Genomic DNA, 19,314 nt, shown 5'->3' on the forward strand with positions numbered 1-19,314 from the left:
GCCTGGACTGATGGCAGTGACGACAGCGGAGAGTGGACTTCAGACCGCCCTCCGCTGAAAAAGAATCACAGGAGTGCAAAACTAAATGCACCCCTGTGACCCAGAGGAGAATCCCAGCCTAAAAAAGCTCAGGCTGGACTTCTCCTTTTAAGTAACAGAAAATCTGTTATGTTACAGTGGCACAATAGGCAAACTACAACCTCAAGAGTGGAGGAGCCTCTTCCACAAAGGTATTCATTGGGACCAGTGGGATTTAGAAAACACCCTGATGTCAGTGGGAGTAAACGATGCCCCATCATTGGTTTTCGAGGGAGAAATGGTGCCCCATTGTTTGTATTTAGGGGAGGACTCGTGCCCCATTGTTGGTGTTTGTGGGTGGAATGGTGCCTCAACACAGGCATCAGTGGAAGGAATAGTACCCCATCATTGGTGTCCGTAAATGGAATGGTACCTCAAGGGCCAGATAAAGGCAAGCAAAGGGTCACTGGTTTTAGTACATTAGAGATAAACTAAGTTTTTAAAATGAAGTCTAACACAAAAAACAAAACCAGTGTAGAAAAATATTTACAGAAAAATATATATTGCAATGAAAGAAGAGACAATAATAAACGGCAAAACAAAATGGTTTAAGAATGAAAAAGCCCTGGACTATTTGGGTCCTGGCAAAGTTCACTCATAAAATTGACCTTAGATTTTAGTCTTTGGCTCTCCAAGATGAAAGGCTGGGTGGCTGTATTGTATTTTGATGGTAAAGATGAGCTCTCAAGCTGTAGTTTTTAGCAGCTTTTTGGAGAGGGCATTGCTGAGCCCCTCTCCAATACACTCACAATGGTTAAGGGATGGGAAGTAGGAGTGCTGAAATGTTTTATAATACAGACCCTCTCACGCTAGCAGTGAGCTAATTGTATCTATATTTCCGGATGACAATATTTTACAGCCAGGCAACCAAAATATTATGCAGAATTGGCTCCCGTTTTGCTAGAGACCAATCGCGAGTTCTCTCCTATGCTTTAATTCTGCAACAAGGGTAGTGTGCGCCCTTCGCTTGCTGTACCTAATAAGTTTCATTATACAGTAGTATAGACATTTTTTATATCTCAATTATAGCTGGACATGTAAAATGTCTATTTTGACAGCTGGGCTGTTTTAAAAGTGTCACAGAAAGACACTTACCTGTGTATTGGTGTAAATGCTTTACAATGGTCCGTTACTACGGGTATTCAGGCTTGTCAAGCTTGCTAGATGACATGGCTTAACCACTTCAATACATGGCATTTTCACCCCCTTCCTGCCCAGACCAATTTTTAGTTTTCAGCGCTGTTGCACTTTTGAATGACAATTGTGCGGTCGTGCAACGTGGCTACCAAACACAATTGACGTCCTTTTTTTCCCCACAAATAGAGCTTTAGTTTGGTGGTATTTGATCACCTCTGCGTTTTTTCTTTTTTTTTTTACGCTATAAACAAAAGAACAGGTAAACCTCACCCTCAGGTTAGACTGTGTTCCTTTTTATTCAAATGGGTAAAGCAGCGCATAAGAAAAGTAGACACACACCGTAGCCCAAAAGGATTCTCTTCTTTGAAATGGACTTGGCATATTCAGTGGTAGCAGTGCCAAAGACTGAAACGTGGTTGCCAAGTGCCCCATATTATATGAGCCTATGGAATGTGACCTGGAGAAGCATATGTCACCATTTTCCAAGCTTGTTCCTGTAACCCACATAGGAATTGAGACTGGAAGGCAGATATTGTCCATTTAATGGAACTGTAAATCATGTCAAAGGAGTGCTTAAGAACTTGCTGCACTGTATTATACTGAGCTGTGATTTTTCCGGAACTGTAGGGGAAAAACGCATAACCAGTCCTAAAAATGTGTCTGCAGTAAATTCTGTTAATATTTTGCTTGAATTTTAGGGGGATGTTGACACCTGCTCAAGGTTGGGAATTCAGATAAAACTGCCCTAGTGCCAAAAATATGAAATGTAAAGGTAAAACGGTGTACCTCAGCAAACAGAAGTTAGCCTGGGATACCTTCTTTTTTCATAATGCCATAATATACTCTATAACAGGGGAGGACTGGCAACTCATGGGGCCCCCGGGCAATAGAAGATTATGGGTCCCCCGGGCTTACAGATGGCCACCAAGCCAGGAGGCATTACAGAGGCAGGGCAGCTAAAATCTCAGGATTTTCACATCAAAAGCATGCCGGTTTTGGACATATCCGGGACAGATGTAAAAAAAAAACACAGATTTTTACATACTGTCCCTGGTTTTAATGAGCCTGGCAACCCTGATGGGCCCCCTAGTCGCATGGGGCCCTCGGGCAGTGCCTCAATGGTCAGTCCGCCCCTGCTCTATAATGTATAGATGGAGCAAGTTGTGGAGCAGCTGGTGGTTCCCCAGTCTCCCACAAGGATGGTGTTGGATGTGACCTATTCACAATTTTTTGAGCAATCATTTAGGTGTAGAAAATGACAAGTGGATTGAGCTGTGTTTTGTCTGGACCAGTATTTACAAAGCAGTTAAGTGTTGCAAATCCTGCTCTACGTGTAAACATAATGTACCACAGTGTTGAAGTTGGATAGTACCCATAGGTACCTTTTTTTTAAAGAGCGTTGCCATTGATCTGATTGGGCCACTGCCAAAGTCCACCAGGGTGACCAGTACACAGTAATGGTCCTTGACTATGCCACTTGATATCCAGCAGCAATCCCAAACTGGTAGGTTGGTAGAGCAGTTGATTGGAACCCTGGAAGTTGTGCTAAATAAAGTTATTGATAAGCATGTAAAAGACTGGGACTTGTTACAGTAAGGCTCTGTTCACACCATGGTGCAGAAATTTCAGTTTTTCTGCACACATTTTGCAAGGGCTCAAATAAAACAATGGTTCTCTATGTGCCCTGTTCACACCACAACCTGTGGATGCAGTTTTCTGCATAGGAAAAAAAACTGACATGAAATCAACATTGGTTTTAACAGGGCACATAACTAACGCGCATGAAAACTGACATCAACGTGCATAAAAACTCACTGAAACGCGCACGAAAACAGAAACTGACGTAAACTTTTATGTCTGCAAGTGAAATCTGGGTGCTTTTCCCATCAGTTTTCTTGCACATATGGTGTGAATGAACTTTAAATGATTTATTTTTCAAATTTTTAAGCTAAGAACTTGCTGTATAAAGCCCTTCTGTATTAAAAACAGTATTCTGTATTCATTGCTGTCTTGCTGAAGAAAGTGCAGGACAAATCTGTCTGGACTGTTTCTGGCTGTCTGTCTCATGCATGGTTTCCCACTTTAAAGCGGTGGTTCACCCTAAGAAACAAGTTTCTACCATTAAATCCAGCATACTAGCGCAAGCTACAGTATGCCTTTATTTATTTTTTTGGCGCCGTACTTACAGTTTAATCCCGTAGTGAAGTTTCAGACTCCCCGCGGGGAATGGGCGTTCCTATGCAGAGGGAAGATGATTGACGGCCGGCTATGGCGCTTCACGCTTCCCGATAATAGCTGGAGTAGGTCTCGCCGCTATACGGCACCTGCGGACAGACTAGGAGCTGACTGCGCAGGCGCCGTGAAGAGCCAAGTCCTATTTCGGCTATTTTCGGGAAGCGTGACGCGCCATAGCCGGCCGTCAATCATCTTCCCTCTGCATAGGAACGCCCATTCCCCGCGGGGAGTATGAAACTTCACTACGGGATTAAACTGTGAGTACGGCGCCAAAAAAAAAATAAAGGCATACTGTAGCTCGCGCTAGTATGCTTGATTGCATGCTAGAAACAAATTTTTTTTTTTTAGGGTGAACCCCCGCTTTAACCAGTTAAGCCCCGGACCAATATGCAGCCTAAAGACCCAAGGTGTTTTTACAGTTCGGGACTGCGTCGCTTTAACAGACAATTGCGCGGTCGTGCGACGTGGCTCCCAAACAAAATTGGCGTCCTTTTTTCCCCACAAATAGAGCTTTCTTTTGGTGGTATTTGATCACATCTGCGGTTTTTAGTTTTTGCGCTATAAACAAAAATAGAGCGACAATTTTGAAAAAAATGCAATATTTTTTACTTTTTGCTGTAATAAATATCCCCCAAAAACATATATAAAAACATTTTTTTACCTCAGTTTAGGCAGATACGTATTCTTCTACCTATTTTTAGTAAAAAAACTCGCAATAAGCGTTTATCGATTGGTTTGCACAAAATTTATAGCGTTTACAAAATAGGGGATAGTTTTATTGCATTTTTATAAATTTTTTTTTTTTTTACTACTAATGGCGGCGATCAGCGATTTTTTTCGTGACTGCGACATTATGGCGGACACTTCGGACAATTTTGACACATTTTTGGGACCATTGTCATTTTCACAGCAAAAAATGCATTTAAATTGCATTCTTTATTGTGAAAATGACAGTTGCAGTTTGGGAGTTAACCACAGGTGGCGCTGTAGGAGTTAGGGTGCACCTAGTGTGTGTTTACAACTGTAGGGGGGTGTGGCTGTAGGAATGACGTCATCGATTGTGTCTCCCTATAAAGGGGATGACACGATCGATGCGCCGCCATAGTGAAGCACGGGGAAGCCGTGTTTACATACGGCTCTCCCCGTTCTTCAGCTCCGGGGAGCGATCGCGACGGAGCGGCTATAAACAAATAGCCGCGCCGTGGTCCCGGTTCGCTCCCCGAGCGGACCCGACCTCCGCATGTAGCGGGGGGGGGTCCCGATCGGACCCCCCACCCGCTAATAGGCAAGGACGTACATGTACGCCCATGTGCCTGTACGTGCCATATTGTGGACGTATATGTACATGCGGGGGTCGGGAACTGGTTAAATACCAGTTAAGCGTTTCCACCTTAAAGTAAGGCAATAGTAAAACTTTTAAAACAGGGTTGTCTACAATCTATTGAATTTTGGCAAATGAAGATAAAGGGGTCGATTTACTACAACTGAAAAATGCTAAATCTGGTGCAGCTGTGCATGGTAGCCAATCGGCTTCTAACTTCAGCTTGTTCAATTAAGCTTTGAGGAAAAAAAAAAACCTGGAAGCAGATTGGTTTCTACGCAGAGCTGCACCAGATTTTGCACCCCTAGTTTAGTTAATCAACCCCAATGTGTTGTATGATTATGATTTACAACTCACGTGTTTTGCCTTTTTGAAGAAGCATGGTGTACATAGTACTTTCTTGGTTAATAAAAATGAAGCATTTTTCAGTTCTGACTGCATTCATAGCTTATTGTTTGGCTCTCTTTTTGTGATTCACACTTTGAAGTTAATCTCCCATAGGTTTATTTTTATTGCTCCTTTTTATTTCTTTGGAAAGAAAAAAACATACTCCTTTATAGCGCACACAGCTTTATAGTACGTAGAACAATATGAAGTTTAAGCGGTTTCCCAGAGCAGATCTGCCGTGTCCTGAGCAAGTAGTCTTTGGTATTCTCTGAGTGTCTCTGTGGTTTGGTGCTTTGCCATAATATACAAAACAAAGAATCTAATGATGAGGAAGTGTACTAGACGTTGTAGGAAGTGCAGGTCCGTTATGTGACAGGGTTAGCGAAATTTACATTTTTTTTTTGTCTGAATATATCGCAGTAACGTAACCTATCTACAGGAGCTTTATTTACATCTGTCTTTTATTAGGTAGTACAGCTTCCGATTTATTTGCCATAATTTGAAGAGGGGGTGGGGGGAGTTCCTAGTTGACGTTACCCCCCAGTGGATTCAGAAAAAACTGTTTTTAAGTAATTGCTCATATTAACTTACAGTATCATATTCTTCCCAAGTTTGCATTCTCTTCTACTAGACAAACTTCTGACCAGATTGCCCCTAGACCAAGGGTGCCCAACCTTTTTAAGAGCGAGGGCCACTTAAGCGACTTGGTAACCGGTCGCCGGCCACAATGAGCGTGTGGATGGCAGCCCACTCTGCTCTATCTATAGAACCCACTCTACGCTCAGCACACCAAACTCGCAGGTAATATAAGTCTATGGCTCAGTGTAGGTAACCCACAGGTGCTTTTCTCTGCATCAGTTTGAAAGAAGCCCAGTAACCACTGCAGAACAGATTTGCCCGTATATACACTGTGATTTTAGTAATAAACTGACCTTTAATAACAGTATTCTATTCCATCCCAGAGCAGGAGGTCGCGGGCCACATCAGAGGGCTCCGCGGGCCACATGTGGCCCCCGGGCCACTGGTTGGGCACCCCTGCCCTAGACAGAGCATGTATATATATATATGGATATTAGATGAGCTAATGTTTAAATATCCTTATTTCTATTTTAAGTTTTTAATGATATATAGATTTCTATATACCGTACACATGGTGACCTTGGTTAGACATGCAGTCATGTCCTGACTGATCACATTCTACCAGTGAGATAAACACGAACACTCCAATCGGCTTCAGATTTTTGTGTATGTAAAATAGTGCTGAGCTGATGACAATAAAATAAATATATATATATATGTGCAAAGTGCAAGAAACCCCGGTAAAAAAGGATAAAATAAATGTTCTCATAATGGTGTATAAATTACGAAGACAAATGTAGAACAATATATGACAGAAATAAAGTGCTAGATGCAAAAATGCAAAGAAAACTAGCATGCACTGTCTAAAGTGGTAAAATTAACCTGCCAGCAAGTACTGCAGCAGTGGTAAAGTGCAAATGTCAGTGAATCCAGATTCTGGATTAAAAGTGCAAACAACCGTGTTAACATGCGTGACAATCCAATAGATGAACAGTACACAAAGCATTATAAATGTCTAATTGCATGAAATACAAAAAAGCATGCATAGTGAAATATAAAAATCCAAATCCAAAATGGTGAAATATAAAGTGCTGAATCTGAGTCATGGGTGACAGTTTCTTGTATGGTGTCCACACTGTGGGCGTTCTTCTAATGGTAATGAATGAATGGCCCCTTCTGTGACGTTACAGCATGTACATATACACAATCTCGGTCCGGTACTGCCTCAGAGCCTGGGGGCATGCTGCCTGGGTGTATAGCCTGTCTGTGAGGTATGGGTTCTCCAAAGGATGTGCCCAAATAGCAAGGAGAGGACAAAAGGATTCCCAATATGGTGCAGTAGGTTTGAATAAATGTGTTTTTTTATTGGTAAGACAAATGGTACTCGCATTTAGAAGTAAACAAAAGAACATAAAATACGAGCGCCGGGCTCGTCCACGTCGCCTCCGGTGCTTAATTTTCCCTACACGTGTCGTCACGTGACTTCATCAGGCTTCAGGCTCCAAACGGCTTCAGATGTTTGCCTATTGGGAGGAAGGAACAAGTAGTGGATAGCAGCTTGACACTCTGCTTTTAATTGCTAAAGTCTATAAAAGTCTACATAATTTAGTTGAAAGTGGCAGTAAAGGTTTGCTTTTCACTTATTTTTTTAAATAACAAACATGCTCTGTGCAAAGGGTTTGCACAGAGAAGCCCCGATCCTCCTATTCCTGGGTCCCCTGTCGGCGTTCCAAGCCCCACCCTCTTGCTACCATAGCAAGTAGCTTCCTAGGGGACGCCCAAGCAGGCTTGCTTACGAGCTGCGGATCTGCATGCCAATTCACACATTGAGCAAAGTTCGGCTCTGCCCCACTCTCTCCTTATTTGCTCACTGGCTGTGATTGACAGTAGCAGGAACCAATGGCTGCTGCTGCTGTCTCAACCAATAGGGAGAAGAGAACCAGGAGAGCCGCTGCCCCCTCATGCACATCTCTGGATCGAGTTGGGGCTCAGATAAGTATTGATTGGGGGGGGGGGGGGGGCTGCTGCTCAGTTTTTTTTGTTTTTTTTACCTGAATGCATAAAGGTAAATAACTTGAGCCCTTGCAACCACTGTAAAGTAGAACTTTCCTCTCCCAATCAACAATGGTTATTTTTAATCCTCATGCTGCTAGAATTAATAATTTGAACGGAAAGTATTTAATATTTATTTGGTTTAAACATTTTTTACGTATCTTCAGTTACTTCCTGGTTTCCTGCCTAGGCAAATGATGTCTTGCATCCCCTGAGTCTTCCAGAAGGGGGAGTTTCTTGGTTAAGAGCGCTCTCCTACATGCATATCTGTGCTAAGGGCAGATGGGTTCCAAGAATAAATGCTACCTAAATTATTTGCCTTCCAGAAATGTTAGGGGATTGTTTTTCAAAGTGATTTCTCAACAAAATAAAGTGTGACTGGGAGAGTTTGCTTTGAATATTAAAAATGAATTGAATTGTGTTTTTTGGTTTGTGATGCTTAGATGCAGTGAAGATCCGCTCTAAGGCTGCATTCACACCTGAGCGCCAAAACGCCCGAAGCGTGACGCTCAGATACGCTGGAGGGGAGAAATAACATTAATCTCTATGGAGATGGTTCACATCTCCACGCCGATCGCGTGAAGCTCAGACAAGTCCCGGACCCTTTTTTGTCGCACGTATTCAGGCGGCTTTGGCGTTCGGCATAGCCGACAATGACCTGTTAAAAAAACGCGGTTAAAAACGCTGCGTTTTGTCGCGGCAAATCGCGGTACAAAACGCTGTGCTAAGGTGTGAATACAGCCTTAGTACACCAATCTCTATAAAAAACAAAACCCACCAGCCACGTTTTCTAATCCCCTCAATGCACACAGCTGTCTACAATGGAGCCAGGAAAAATCTAGTGCTGGGCTGGCCGTACCTGGGCACTAATATCCTATATACTTGAGTAACATGTTGCTCCTTCTGTACGTGGGGGGGCTGAGAGTTGTTTTTAAAGAGAATAAATGGTTGGTAAACATATTCTGCAGTAATAAAATGAAAACAACCTTTGAGTAAAACGCACAGTTGTATCTCTTTTAATGAAGCTTGGAGAAAAGTTCGTCTTTTTCGAGCAGCTCTAGATCTCTATGTAGCCGATTTCACTCAATGTCACACCTTTTTTCCATTACAGTTAGTGGCTGTAGAAGACGCGTCTCTCCACCAAAGATCAAGGACACATTTTCCTATGCTCTTGTTGGCCTCCTGGTGACCCCAGTCTTATTTACCTAGTTTTTCATCATGTCCTGTCCACAGCCTGTGCTTATGCTGTGTACAACCTCTTTCATGTGGCATCAGATCTAAGGATTATTGCTACAACAGAGTTATCCTTTTCCCAGGAACACTTGGTATTTTAGTTTATTTCCCCACCTCAATCTGGCATTCATTTGTTTGGCCAGAGCACTGAATGTCAGCTCTCCCTAGTACGGTATCTACATATCTGCAGTATGTTAATGTGTCTCAAGGCTTTAACGACACCAGGCTAAAGGCATACATTTACTTATAACCCTATAGAGCTGGCAAGAGCCCTGTGTAGTCAACGCTTTGCATACATTAATTAGAACCTTTCTTTTTATATTAAGTAATTTTTCATATTAAAAATTATGATTAACAGAATTGTATATGTGAAGATGTTGGATATTTTATCTGTGTGCCTCCTTAGAGCTGCTTGATATAATGACCTTCCTGAACTGCTGATCATAACCTTGTTCTCCTTTTCCATTTGTAGGAGTTCCCGTGTAACACTGCACGTGAGGGTCATGTTTCACTGGAGTGTGATTTGCATTGTTTAGCACTGAAGAAAAAAGCTGTAGAGGTAAATGCCTGCATATTTTACCAGATATCTTTTATGTGGTTTGAGTTCGATCAGGAGAATGTGTGAGTAGCTCTTGTAGCTGTGCCCCCATAGGATTGAACATCTTTGCACCCACCGCCAGCTGTAACTTGGATAATGTTATCCTTGTTGTAGGCCAGGAACATCAAACTGTTGTATTTGGGTCTCATGTGCTCCTCTTTCTCCTTCTTTGTGCTCCAAAGCCAATTTAGGAACTATTTAGTTTCAATCTATCACTAAACATGGGTATATTGATAGGTAGGTTCTTGCTCTTCATCCCTTAGTGTAGTCAACTCAAATATATAAGATGTATATGGGTCACACAAAATCGGTAACACAAATTGTTCAATAAAATGTATAAATATTACAAAAATGTATACCAACATGGTTACATCACTCAAAGGGAAAGATCCATAGCATACAGGTGAAACTCGAAAAAATACAATATTGTGCAAAAGTTCATTTATTTCACTAATACAACTTAGGTGAAACGAATATATGAGATAGACTCATTTCATGCAAAGCAAGCCGGGATTTGTCATAATTGTGGTGATTACGGCTTTCAGCTCATAAAAACCCCAAATCCACAATCTCAAAAAATTTGAATATTGCATGCAATCAATAAAACAAGGATTGTACAATATCAGACCTCTGAAAAGTATAAGCATGCATCTGTACTTGGTTTGGGCCCCTTTTGCAGCAATTACTGCCTCAATGCGGCGTGGCATGGAAGCTATCGGCCTGTGACACTGCTGAGGTGTTATGGAAGACCAGGATGCTTCAATAGCGACCTTCTGCTCTTCTGCATTGTTCGGTCTCATGTCTCTCATCTTTCTCTTGGCAATGCCCCATAGATTCTCTATGGGGTTCAGGTCGGGTAAGTTTGCTGGCCAATCAAGCACAGTAATCCCACGGTCATTGAACCAGGTTTTGGTGCTTATGGCAGTGTGGGCAGGTGCCAAGTCCTGCAGAAAAATGAAGTCGGCATCCGCATAGAGCTCATCTGCGGAAGGAAGCATGAAGTGCTCCAAAAATCTCCTGGTAGACGGCTGCGTTGACCCTGGACTTAATGAAGCACAGTGGACCAACACCAGCAGATGACATGGCTCCCCAAAACGACACAGACTGTGGAAACTTCACACTGGACTTCAAGCATCTTGCAGTGTGTGACTCTCCATTCTTCCTCCTCCACACTCTGGGTCCTTGGTTTCCAAATGACATGCAAAATTTGCTCCCATCAGAAAAGAGGACTTTTGACCAATGAGCAACAGACCGGGTCTGTTTTTCTTTAGCCCAGGTAAGACGCTTCTGACTTTTGTTGTTCAGGGGTGGCTTGACAAGAGGAATATGACATGTGAAGCCCATGTCCAGGATCTGTCTGTGGGTGGTGGCTCTTGATGCACGGACTCCAGCCTCCTTGTGAAAGTTCCTAACACTTTGAATGACCTTTTCCTGACGATCCTCTCCAGGCTGCGGTCATCCCTTCTGCTTGTGCACCTTTTTCTTCCACACTTTTCCCTTCCACATATCTTTCTATTAATGTGCTTTGATACAGCACTTTGGGAACATCCAACTTCTTTTGCGATTGCCTTTTTGAGGCTTTCCCTCCTTATGGAGGGTGTCAATGATGGTTTTCTGCACAACTGTCGGGTCAGCAGTCTTTCTCATGATTGTGATTCCTACTGAACCAGACTGAGAGACCATTTAAAGGCTCAGGAACCCTTTGCAGGTGTTATGGCTTAATTAGCTAATTAGAGTGGGACACTTTCAGCCTAGAATATTGCACCTTTTCACAATATTCTAATTTTCTGAGATTGTGAATTTGGGGTTTTCATCAGCTGTAAGCCATAATCGTCACAATTTGACAAATCGCGGCTTGAACTATCTTGCTTTGCATATAATGAGTCTATCTCATATATTAGTTTCACCTTTTAAAGCGGGAGTTCACCCGAAAAACAATTTTTAACATTAGATTGAGGGGAATCGGGTGTTTTTTTTTTTGTTTTTTTTTTAAATCAAAGCAGTACTTACCGTTTTAGAAATAGATCTTCTCCGCCGCTTCCGGGTATGGTCTTCGGGACTGGGCGTTCCTATTTGATTGACAGGCTTCCGGCAGGCTTCCGACGGTCGCATACATCGCGTCATGAGTAGCCGAAAGAAGCCGAACGTCGGTGCGGCTCTATACGGCGCCTGCGCACCGACGTTCGGCTACTTTCGGAAAATCGCGACGCGATGTATGCGACCGTCGGAAGCCTGTCAATCAAATAGGAACGACCCAGTCCCGCAGCCCATACCCGGAAGCGGCGGAGAAGATCTATCTCTAAAACGGTAAGTTCTGCTTCGATTTAAAAAAAACACTTGATTCCCCTTCACAAAACGTGCCTCAATCTAATGTTAAAAATTTAGTTTTTGGGTGAACCTCCACTTTAAGTTGCATTAGTGAAATAAATGAACTTTTGCGCGATATTCTAATTTTTCGAATTTCACCTGTATGAGTCTCTGATGACTTGCCCTCCTTGGTTTGTCATATGCCATACATAATTTCCTTTTTTTGTTCAACTCTTTCTTATGCTTATGACTATGGACCAAGTCGAGACTCGATTTTTTTTTTTTTTTTGCTGAAAAGCTTCATCAGGAGTTTACAGAATATTTAGAGAGTCAAAAGTATTTAACTGCGGTTTCCCATGCACATGGCAGATATCACAATTGGACATTCCAGTTTAATACTAGTCTTTTGGCATACATAATGTCATCCTTTTTATATCCTGTATATATGGTTTTGAAATTTGCTTTTTTATATTTTTGCAGTTGAAAATAATTTCTTGCACTTTATGAAAGTTAAAGCTACTATTACATTATTCACATACATAATATTACTTACCAAATAATATTACAGCTAGGGTCAACATGTAGGCCAATGCTTCCCAGACCATTGGTACATTTTGTGCCACTGTCGATCAAACACCACCAATTCAATGTATGTGGTAGCTCAAAGGGGTGGTTGTTGGAGGTCGTTCTCATGCACTCTATGGAATTTGTACAATGCCCACCTCAGTAAAACTGCATCCAACATGGTCTCTACCCTCTTGAATTGTCCATGAGAATGTATAGTATATACTTCACTCTGTATAATACACCATGGACTGGAATTTCATAGTCCTTGGTGCGTGCTGATGCAGGGTGCACATGTTTAAAGAAGCATCTATTTAGACTAGGCTGTAATTTCATTTGTGATATGATAATTTTTTCAACAAGCCTATCAATTTTTTTTTGACCTTCTCATCTTTCATTCTTTCAAGTATTGTGATGGGTTGAATAAATTCTGCAGATACTAGCCTTATTCTGTGGCGAATGCACTAGGGGTGTCAGTAACATTCTTGTAGTGGCATTGCCACCTGCCCCTTAGTTTGTGTGTGTGTGTGTTCGTATCGAATATCTGATTGCTTGCAGGAAGTGTTTCATTGTCCTATGACTGCCTATGAGGCCGCAGGGCCCCTGACCCTTTGTCTGGACATTGCTGATTTGCCCTCTACCAATCGCATGCACCCTCCCAAAAAAACTCTCTAGCAATACACACCAAACTGAACATGTGCTCCAGGAGATGGATTGGGGACAGTAAAGGAAGGGGAGGATCAGAGAAGACAGTCAAACATGCTTTTTACACAATGTAGGGGATTAACCCCTTAGTTTCCACAGTGAGTATAACAAGCGTGCTTTACTGCATATACAGACTAATCTGGGTTTAGTAACACTTTTTTAGAAAAGGAGAGAATTACCATGCACACACTATGAACACCAGAGATCGCTTGGGGTCTCAGCAGAGCAGCTATGATTTAGTTATTTAGTTTATATTTGTCCTCCTTTGTCTGAGATGAGGGTTGTGCAGACACAGCTTTTCCAGTAACTTCTTTGGAAATAATACTCTATTGCTCCCCCTTCGGTGAAGAAAAGGCAATAAAGCACTCGCTGTGCTTGTCTCACTCTTTCATTGACAGAATTGCAAGGACGTTTGAGTTTAATCCTGGTGCCTGAAGAGTCATTTAAGGATGGCTAAATGTGTCTGCGATTTATTATCATTAGCTAAGCATATTAATGCAGATTTCCTTGACAGAGGAGCTAGACTTAGTCACAGATTAAATTAAAACAGAAAAAATGGTCACCACACAGGCTTTCTTTTTTCCCCCCGAGTGATGATCAAGATTGATTAATCATAGGGAAAATGTGATAAAGTATCACGCAGATTGGCATGCTTTCCTCACTTAAAGCGGGAGTTCACCCAATGATGTTTTTTTTTTTCTCTTTTCCCCTTAGATTCCTGTTCGTTTTGTCTAGGGGAATCGGCTAGTTGTTTTAAAATATGAGCCGTACTTACCGTTTTCGAGATGCAGCTTCTCCGTCGCTTCCGGGTATGGGTCTTTGGGAGCGGGCGTTCCTTCTTGATTGACAGTCTTCCGAGAGGCTTCCGACGGTCGCATCCATCACGTCACTAGTAGCCGAAAGAAGCCGAACGTCGGTGCGGCTCTATACTGCGCACCGACGTTCGGCTTCTTTCGGAAAATCGTGACGCGATGGATGCGACCGTCGGAAGTCTATCGGAAGACTGTCAATCGAAATAGGAATGCCCAGTCCCGCAGCCCATACCCGGAAGCGGCGGAGAAGATGCATCTCGTAAACAGTAAGTGCGGATCATATTTTAAAACAACTAGCCGATTCCCCTAGACAAAACGAGCAGGAATCTAAGGGGAAAAAGTGTTATGTGCGGGTGAACCCCCACTTTAAGGACCTGAGGATGCATGCAGCTTGGATCTGCGTATTCTCACTGGTGGAAATAAAAAGAAGAGAACGTCCAATACCCTCCTGGGATAGGAAAGCAATGTGCTTAGATTATTGTTGGAAGACTGCAAGACTTCTAGCCTCTGCTAGCAAAATAATGAAAATTCTATATATAATATGCAGTGGCACCCGGGTCCAATCATTTTTTTACACCCATAAAAAAATGTTTTGAAGGAATAAAGTGACGTATTAGGAGTATTGTCAAAGTGTGATAATAGTGGGAGGGGCTTAAAAGGGCATAGATAAATAAAACCCCACTATACTCAAGACGCATATTCCATAGTCCTTTTACCCACAAAATATGCTTTAATGGCAGAGCTACAAGCAAGAATGTAAGACGAGTATAAATCCCAGCACACTAATTTTAATAAAATAAAACTGTTCCATACATACACTATACAGTGGAACCTCGGATTACTAGCATAATCCGTTCCAGGAGAATGCTCGTAATCCAAAGTACTCGCATATCAAAGCGAGTTTCCCTATTAAAGTCAATGGAAACGAAAATTATTTGTTCCGCATTGACTTCAATGGGATGCAATACCACATGCGGCCAGAGGCGGGGGGCGCCGGAGACCCTCGAAATGGACGAAAAGGACGAGGACACTTCGGCTTCCTACCCAAGATTTGCCGAGGTCAGCCGTGCTGTCCTCGGGCCTTTCCTTGCATTTCCGAACTGCGCCAATCGGCAATGTTCGGCTCTGCTTGGCTCTGGCACCCCCCTTCCTCAGGCCAAAAGCGGTACTGCACACCGCTTTGGCCTGAATCGTGCTCATTTTGCAGGACAATACTCGCAAACCGAGTCACAATTTTTTAAATACAGTGCTCGTATTGCGAAACTGTTAACTGCGTTACTCGCAATCCGAGGTTCCACTGTATTACCAAAAGTAGGGTTTGATTTGATGTAGGATTTGTACTGTGCCAAATGCGTCTAGGCGCACATATCTTTGGCGTGTGGGAGGAAACCGGAGTACCCAGAGGAAACCCACGCAGACACAGTGAGAACATGCAAACTCCAAGCAGATGGCGTCATGGTTGGGATTCAAACCCTTTTGCTGCCAGGTGAGGGAGCTAATCACTACACCACTGTGCTGCCCTGGGTTTTCTACCGATACAAGTATCGGTCCGATACCGAGTATTTGCATGAGTACTAGTGCAAATGATCCCGATGCCTAGTCTGATACCTGGACAATCGGTGGGGGGGGATTTATAATCACAGATCTCTGAGTGGCTTTCAATAAAGCAGGTGAAAGCCACGGAGGGGAGAGGAGGAGAACCACAAGTTATAATCACCAATCTCGGGAGATTGGTGATTATAACTTCCACCGCACCGATTGTTCCTGAGTGCTCCCTGTATCCTTCTCCAGCTTCCCCTCTGTGCTCCTCCGGTCCTCCCCCCTGTCCCCCGTCCTTCTCTGCTCCCCCTCCAGGTCTTACTAGCAGTCTAATTCTGGGGTTGGAAGTCCGTTACCAACTCACAGGCCAACACCCGAAGCAAACTGCGCCCACCTTAGTACACCGCTGGTTATGTTCTTTTTTTTTTTTTTTATATATATTTATATATTTTTTGCAGATGAAAGAAAAGGAAGAGAAGGCAGCAAATGAGGAAGAGAAACGAAAGCAGCAGGTACTACTAATAACATTATATTATTATTTGTGTTGTACAAGAACATTTGAAGGTGGCATTGCGAGGCTTCTATCTCCTTTTTATTATGCACTTATTAGGGAAGACTTGTTTTATCCCAATAGGCGGGTTGGTTACCAGCAAAGCTACTTGCATAGGACTGCCTGCTGATTTCACTGGTGCCTATAGATATCCCAATTTGTCAACCATTTCTTAAAAAAAATTGCGGTGGTGTGGTAATCATTCTATGTCTTCGGGTGTATCAGTGCCAAAGTTCACATAGACTTGTTTTATGTTCCCAAACAATTGGACATAACTGGCTCATTGCAATCAGCTGAGTGTTATTCCAGCAGCCATTGTTATATCGGGATCTATTTTGTTTACTGATCTTCTGTGGCAGCCGGCAAAATGTAATAAATATATATATATATATATATATATATATATATATATATATATATATATATATATATATATATATATATATATATATATATATATATATATATATAAAAAAAAGGAACGCCTGTATCTTACAGCTTGGAAAAGCGTGAAGAAACTAAACTATAGTTACTGCCTATAGTAACCAGGCTTGTGTTCAAACCTGTACTAGAAAGCACACAAAAAAAGCAAAAATGTGGGTTCTTATAGGTAACCATGTAAAGTGAACTTTTTTGCCTGCCAAAATATTGTACATAGACCTCTATGTGCTATGGCAGACTTGCAGCTTCCTGTGTCGCTTGCCTGACCATGAAAGAACAGCATAGTACAGAGGTTCTCCTTGGCCTATCTTCCTCTTGCAAGCCAACTAAAGACCTTTTCCTGTTCTTCCTGTCTTGAGGAAATATCAGGAATAAGGATGAGCTCTGGCGTGTTCACATAGTACACGTGCAGAGCCCGCCAGGAAGTGTGCACGGTGCTGCGCTAATCACAGCCAGGGAGACATTCCACGATCCCTGCAGCCGAGCATCGGGACAATGTCTCCCCGACTGTGATTAGCGCAGCGCTGTGCACACTTCCTGGCGGGCTCTGCACGTGTACTATGCGAACACGCCAGAGCTCATTCTTAATCGGGAAATGAGAGGAGGTCTCTCCAAAGAAGACGAAACCTCTTCGATGTCACTGGAACAAGTGTTTAGGTTGGAAGATTTCCCTTCTACTCCTATTCCAGTGGCCATTCAAAAGCTTGGATTTTTCCCCTCACTTTCAGTATTATTAGTCCATTAGAACAAGTCCATAAAAATAAATATTGTACTATAATATCGCAAGGAAGGCTGCCAGCTTGCAGGTTGAAGGAAAATCTGAAATGGTAAGAAAGAGAAAAAGCAGTGCCCTCTAAGCGTAGTAATCTGGTTATTTTATTAAAGTATTCGTCTAAAAGTGTCTCTCACAAAGGAGCTAAAGACATAAGGCTTATCTGTGGGTTTGTAGGTTTCTTTCATCCGCTCTGCGTCCAGAATGATGGTGCTCTGTTGGCCTGAAAGGTGGTAGACAGGAGTCACTGTAGGTCCCTGCCTCTGTCAGCGGCGGTGAGGGAACCACATACCGATGCAGGGAAGAGAGGGACATCGTTCCGTGGAGCACAGTAGTGGAACAAAGTCACTTCCGGGTACGGGTCGCGGGGAGGTGCACGCGTTCGAAGCATGCGTGCTTCTTCATCAGGCTCTATCTGGATCAGTGCATGTGTCAGGGGGGTCAGTGTAGTGGTCAGATAGGTCACATGCATTCAAAAAATGGACAGCGCTGTGTGGTTAAAACTATGTGTGAAATAAATGTTAAACCCTGAAATGTAAACAAATGATATGTGAAAAATTTATAATATGAGAAAATAAATTACAAAGAAAACTAATGCAGAGTCCAAAAAGTACACAACAGTCTGTGAAGAGTTAATTCCAAAAGCAAATCTGTGAAGGGTTAACTCCCAAAAAAAGACAAATTGCTTGCCAAGAAAGTGAAGATAAAGTTTGGTAAATAATAAGTCCCAAAATAAACCAGGGTATTGCCGGAGAAGTAGGGAGTGATACAAATCTTCCCAAGCGCAGCGTGATTTTTCATCACTCACTACTTCTCTGGCAATACCCTGGTTTATTTTGGGACTTATTATTCACCAAAATTTATCTTCACTTTCTTGGCAAGCAATTTGTCTTTTTTTGGGAGTTAACCCTTCATGGATTTGCTTTTGGAATTAACTCTTCACTGATGTTGTGTTCTTTTTGGACTCTGCATTAGTTTTCTTTTTAATACATTTTTCACATATCATTTGTTTAATTTCAAGGTTTAACATTTATTTCACAAATGGTTTTAACCACATAGCAAAAAATGGCAAGAGTGCAGCGCTATCTGTTCTAAGTTTTTTGTACTGAACTTAAGCGCCAGCTGCTTTCTTCTTCACTTTATCATAATTTTTTTTTATTATCTTCTTAAATTAGCGCAGCGTTAGCCTTAGGGCTTCTTTTTTCTAAGGTTACATGTGTTGCAGGGTAAAGTGGAGTCACGGCGCAGCCAGGGGGAGGGCGGCAAAAATCCTTGCACCAGCCCTGGTGGTGTTTAGTGGTGTGTAGTGGTCAGTGTGGTGTGGTGTAGTGGTCAGTGTGGTGTAGTGATCAGTGTGGTGTGGTGTAGTGGTCAGTGTGGTGTGGTGTAGTGGTCAGTGTGGTGTGGTGTAGTGGTCAGTGTGGTGTGGTGTAGTGGTCAGTGTGGTGTGGTGTAGTGATCAGTGTGGTGTGGTGTAGTGGTCAGTGTGGTGTGGTGTAGTGGTCAGTGTGGTGTGGTGTAGTGGTCGGTGTGGTGTAGTGGTCAGTGTGGTGTGGTGTAGTGGTCAGTGTGGTGTGGTGGTCAGTGTGGTGTGGTGTAGTGGTCAGTGTGGTGTAGTGGTCAGTGTGGTGTAGTGGTCGGTGTGGTGTAGTGGTCGGTGTGGTGTAGTGTGGTCAGTGTGTGGTGTAGTGGTCGGTGTGTGGTGTAGTGGTCCGTGTGGTGTGGCGGTCGGTGTGGTCAGTGTGTAGTGTAGTGTAGTGGTCAGTGTGTAGTGGTCGGTGTGGTGTAGTTTGTAGTGGTGTGCGGTGTAGTTGTTAGTGTGTAGTGGCCAATGTAGGAATAGGGTAGGTCAGTGCAGTGGACAGGTAGGCAAGTGTAATGATCTGTCTAGGAATCATGTAGGTCAGTGTAGTGGTCAGTATAGGAATCGGGCTGGTCAGTACTTTTGTAGGAAGGGAAGGGACTCAGGGAGTGCAAAAAGTCTGCAGGTTAGGGGTGGCGCAA

General features: G+C 42.8%; 1 protein-coding gene across 2 annotated transcripts in view; it reads left to right on the plus strand.

Annotated features, from left to right (window-relative positions):
• NFXL1 (nuclear transcription factor, X-box binding like 1) overlaps window positions 1–19,314 on the plus strand; it is a 127,229-nt gene that overhangs the window by 104,952 nt on the left and 2,963 nt on the right. For both annotated transcript variants that reach the window (XM_040334972.1, XM_040334979.1), the window contains exons 21-22: window positions 9,495–9,581; window positions 16,006–16,059. In XM_040334972.1, the coding sequence (XP_040190906.1) occupies window positions 9,495–9,581; window positions 16,006–16,059 (141 nt within the window). The remainder of the gene's footprint in view (window positions 1–9,494; window positions 9,582–16,005; window positions 16,060–19,314) is intronic.

Source organism: Rana temporaria, chromosome 1 (assembly GCF_905171775.1).
Source record: "Rana temporaria chromosome 1, aRanTem1.1, whole genome shotgun sequence".
Lineage (NCBI taxonomy): Eukaryota > Metazoa > Chordata > Amphibia > Anura > Ranidae > Rana > Rana temporaria.